Consider the following 3,984-nt stretch of genomic DNA (forward strand, 5'->3'; position numbering starts at 1 on the left):
TCAATTCCATGACACACCTGGCAGGATTCCGAACGTAACCCTTGTTTTTCCGTGCACCTGCGTCAATTGGCACGAAGACGGGGAATATTTATTTTAAGAGACAATTGCGCTAAATTTATTTCTAGAGATAGTTTATAGTTTGTAAATACTTCAAAAAATTTACAAACTATATTAAAAACACAGAAAAAAAAAACAGTTTAAAAACACAACAAACAAAAAAACGTGAAAAGGCTATCGTAATATGTGCAAAAAGTGCCGTGTATTATTGAAAGGTGGCAGGGTCAATTAGGTGCACTCCTAATTGACTAAGCCCTAAGCAACGACTTGGGGATAGGCTGCAGTATGTTCGAACATAAAACGATTCACAAGTACTCGTGGGTGTCCCCCGATGGCCGGACAACAAACCGAATTGATCATTTCCTCATATAAAGGCGCTGGAGAAGTAGCCTGCTCGACGTAAGGGGCTTTCGAGTAGCAGACGTGAATTCAGATCACATCTTGATGATAAGCGAAGTAAGAATTAAACTGAAAGCTCAGAAACCGAAAATCAACGCCACAACACACAAACAGTTCGACACTGATAAGCTGAAAGATCGTGATATCTGCAGAAGCTTTTGCATACCACTACATAACAAATTTGAAGCGTTAAACCTGCTCGATGAAGCTGAAGACTCTAGTGTTGAAAACATATGGGCATCAGTGAAAAAAGCATACCATGACGTCGCAAAGGCCAGCCTTGGCTTCAAGAATAGAAAGAAAGAAAAATGGATATCGGATGACACCTGGAAATGTATCAGTAAACGCAAGGAGACCCAGACGCTTATCCTAAACACGTTGAGCCCTGAACAAAAAGCCCAGTTACAGCTCCGTTACAAAAAAAGGTAAGGCAGTTACAAGAAGTGCAAGGAAAGACAAAAGAAAAGTTATCGAGGAAAAGCAACACTTGCAGAAAAAGCTGCTAAGAGAGGAGACTCGAAAATGGTGTATCAACCAACGAATAAGGTAGTCGAAAAGAAAACAATCCGAACATCCCTTGTAAAAGATGAAAATGAGGACGTAATCTCGGATCCACAGGAAGCTGACGAGAGATGGGCCTCACATTTCGAAAAAGTCTTAAATAGACCGAGACCTGACAATCCAGAAATAGTACCTGACGAACCATTTTTACAAATTGACGTAAGTGCTGACCCCCCAAGCACTGAAGAAGTAACGACAACTGTGAAAAATCTGAAAAATGAAGGGGCACCTGGAGTAGATGGGATCACGGCAGAGATGCTGAAGGTGTCCCTTCGTGCCTGCATAACCGTTTGGACTGCTCTCCTAGTGGCCATCTGGAATAGCGAAAAAGTTCCAAAAGACTGGACCAAAGGTGTACTAGTAAAACTCTTCAAGAAAGGCGATGCACTAGTCTGTGACAACTGGAGGGGCATCAACCTAACGTCTTTGCCTAGCAAATACTAGCCACAGTCATACTAGAACGCCTAAGAGTAGCCCTAGATTCACACCTCAGAGAAGAGTAACACGGGTTCCGACCAGGTAGGTCTTGCTCTGACCTTATTTTGATTCTAAAGCTGATGATGAGAGAGTAAGAGAATGGAACAAAAAGATGTACCTGCTCTTCATTGATTTTGAAAAGGCGTTTGATTCTATCGACCGAGATACTTTATGGAAGAATCTAAATTATTACGGAGTACCTGATAAACTAGTCGAAATGATAATGGCACTTTATGAAGATAGTGAATGCTGCGTTCGCACAGAAAATGGAGACACGCGTTTCTTCAGGATAATGTCTGGAGTCAAACAAGGTTGTTTACTATCCCCGCTCCTGTTTGTCATTGTAATGGACTATATTCTACGGCAGTCTTCAGGCTGTGGAGTGAAGATTAGAGCCGGCAAATCTCGGATCTGGACTTCGCTGATGAAGTTGTTCTTCTCGAAGAAGCGAAACAGCGACTGCAGCTGCTACTCGACGCCATAGATGAAAAGGCCGAGAAAGTGGGACTTGCGGTGAATGTCACTAAGACAAAGAGCATGGCCACATCTGACTCCCCGCTGATACTAAAATGCAAAGGTAAAGCAATTGACCAGGTCAAAGAATTTAAGTTTCTTGGGAGCTGTATTGAATATGATGGTGAAATAGCTAATGAAATTAAGAGGAGAATTGGACAGGTGACATTTGCTTTTAATAAATATGCACCAGTTTGGCGCAGTAGTAAATACTCTCTGCGCTTAAAGTTAAGACTCCTAAATAGCAATGTGATGTCCATCCTCCTCTATGATAGCGAATGCTGGAAATTAAACGTCCAACTGGAGAAACGTGTCCTAGTTTTTGAGAACATGTGCCTTAGAAGGATCTTACATATCGTGGCAAGAAAAGGTCACCAACATAGAAGTCCGTCGGCGAACCAGTCAGCCATTAGTTACTAACCTCTTGATGCGTAGGAGATGGACGTATCTTGGTCAAGTCCTTCGTATGCCTGAGGATCGACTCCCAAAAACAATATATGAGTGGTGCCCCGAGGGGAGGCGGAAAAAAGGTCGACAAAGACACACCCTACGACGGCAGTGTGACCGGGACCTGAGAAGTGCGGAGCTGTCTCTTCAACCACAGTGGAAGGATGTCACGGCTGCAGCTCAGTTCCGAGATGTCTGGCAAGGCTTCGTAGACGCCCTATGAGCCATTCCTGGCTCTGGAGGATCTAAGGTCTAAGGTAAGTTGGGGTCCTAGCATGCAATGCCAGGGGATATGGCTGATATTAGATGCAAATTTCAGCCCTATTAAGAAAATCTTTAACGAAAATGCATCATTTCTTTGAGTGGGATGCTAGATTTCACAATATCCTGAAAATACGCCCCTACCTCCCCTAGCAATCATTTCCTGAGGAAGAGGTTGATATTAGATGCAAATTTAATCCGTATTAAGAACTTTTTAACAAAAATGCATAGTTTCTTTGAGTGGGATGCTAGTTTACAACACCATCGTGACAATACGCCCCACCCTCCCCCTAGCAATCAATTTCAGAGAGAATAGTAGATACTAGATGCAAATTTAAGACATATTAAGAACTTTTTAAGTTCTTTAAGAACTTATGAATAGTTCACTATATCCTGACAACACCCCCTACACTCCCCCTAGCAGTCATTTCCAGAGAGAAAGGCTGATGTTAGATTCAGATTTCAGCCATATTAAGAACTTTTTAACGAATATGCTACGTTTCTTTGAGTGGGATGTTAGATTTCACCCCATCGTGACAATACGCCCCACCCCCTAGCAATGATTTTAAGAGAGCAGGATTGATATTACATGGAAATTTTTTAGGCATTGTTGAGATATTTCCGAGAGCTCTTAACGGAAATATAACGTTTCTTTAAGTGCAAATTAGATTTTCGCCCCCCCCTCCACCGTAAAAATTCTTTAATGCCTCCACCCTAGCTCTTGAGCTGTAGAGCATGATACTCCAAGCAATTCGCACCACAGTGACATTACTTGACTGCCCCCTTGATATTACATCATCACATACAAGACATTTTTCAGACATTTCTTGTAAAAAATTTTCTTTAATCCGGTGATTCAAGTTTTTGCATGCCCAGCTTATCATAATAATCTCCAAAACACTCCACACAACCGTGGCATTACAAAGCTGCGCAGTCATCATCCACGTTGCACCAACCCCTCACACCCCCCTAGGACATTTTCAACTTTTTCCCATGGAAAATAAGCTCATGAGTCTAAATTTAACACGGTTGTTACTTGAACAACGGAATTTGGCATTTCATTGCTAGAGCAGGCAATTCACGTCACAATGCCACACTTACTGCTCTGTGGCACCCCTCTGACATCGCCCGATCTACCCCAAGACATTTTTTCAGATATTTCTTTTAAAAAAATTGTACTTGAATCGGGTAACACAAGTTTTTCGTGAGGCAGGAATTTCATACTAACCACCAAAACACTTCACACCATCGTAACATTACATGCCTGCC

At 42.2% G+C, this 3,984-nt stretch overlaps 2 protein-coding genes across 2 annotated transcripts; both read left to right on the top strand.

The window, feature by feature from the left end:
- Window positions 1–978: 978 nt before the first annotated feature.
- Window positions 979–1,461, top strand: LOC148946618 (uncharacterized). Its single transcript, XM_089096366.1, has one exon. It carries the CDS (start codon window positions 979–981, stop codon window positions 1,459–1,461), a length of 483 nt encoding a protein of 160 aa, XP_088952492.1.
- A 570-nt stretch (window positions 1,462–2,031) lies between these two features.
- Window positions 2,032–2,427, top strand: LOC148946619 (uncharacterized). The gene has a single exon (XM_089096367.1). The coding sequence runs from the start codon at window positions 2,032–2,034 to the stop codon at window positions 2,425–2,427; it is 396 nt and encodes a 131-aa protein (XP_088952493.1).
- The last annotated feature ends 1,557 nt before the right edge of the window (window positions 2,428–3,984 follow it).

The sequence above is a fragment of the Artemia sp. Qi Xiang Cuo genome, chromosome 11 (assembly GCF_049724085.1).
Source record: "Artemia sp. Qi Xiang Cuo chromosome 11, ASM4972408v1, whole genome shotgun sequence".
Classification (NCBI taxonomy): Eukaryota; Metazoa; Arthropoda; class Branchiopoda; order Anostraca; family Artemiidae; genus Artemia; species Artemia sp. Qi Xiang Cuo.

Excerpts from the sequence above, each read along its gene's own strand:
- LOC148946618 (XM_089096366.1), top strand. The coding sequence starts at position 979 with ATGGTGTATCAACCAACGAATAAGGTAGTCGAAAAGAAAACAATCCGA.
- LOC148946619 (XM_089096367.1), top strand. The coding sequence starts at position 2,032 with ATGGCCACATCTGACTCCCCGCTGATACTAAAATGCAAAGGTAAAGCA.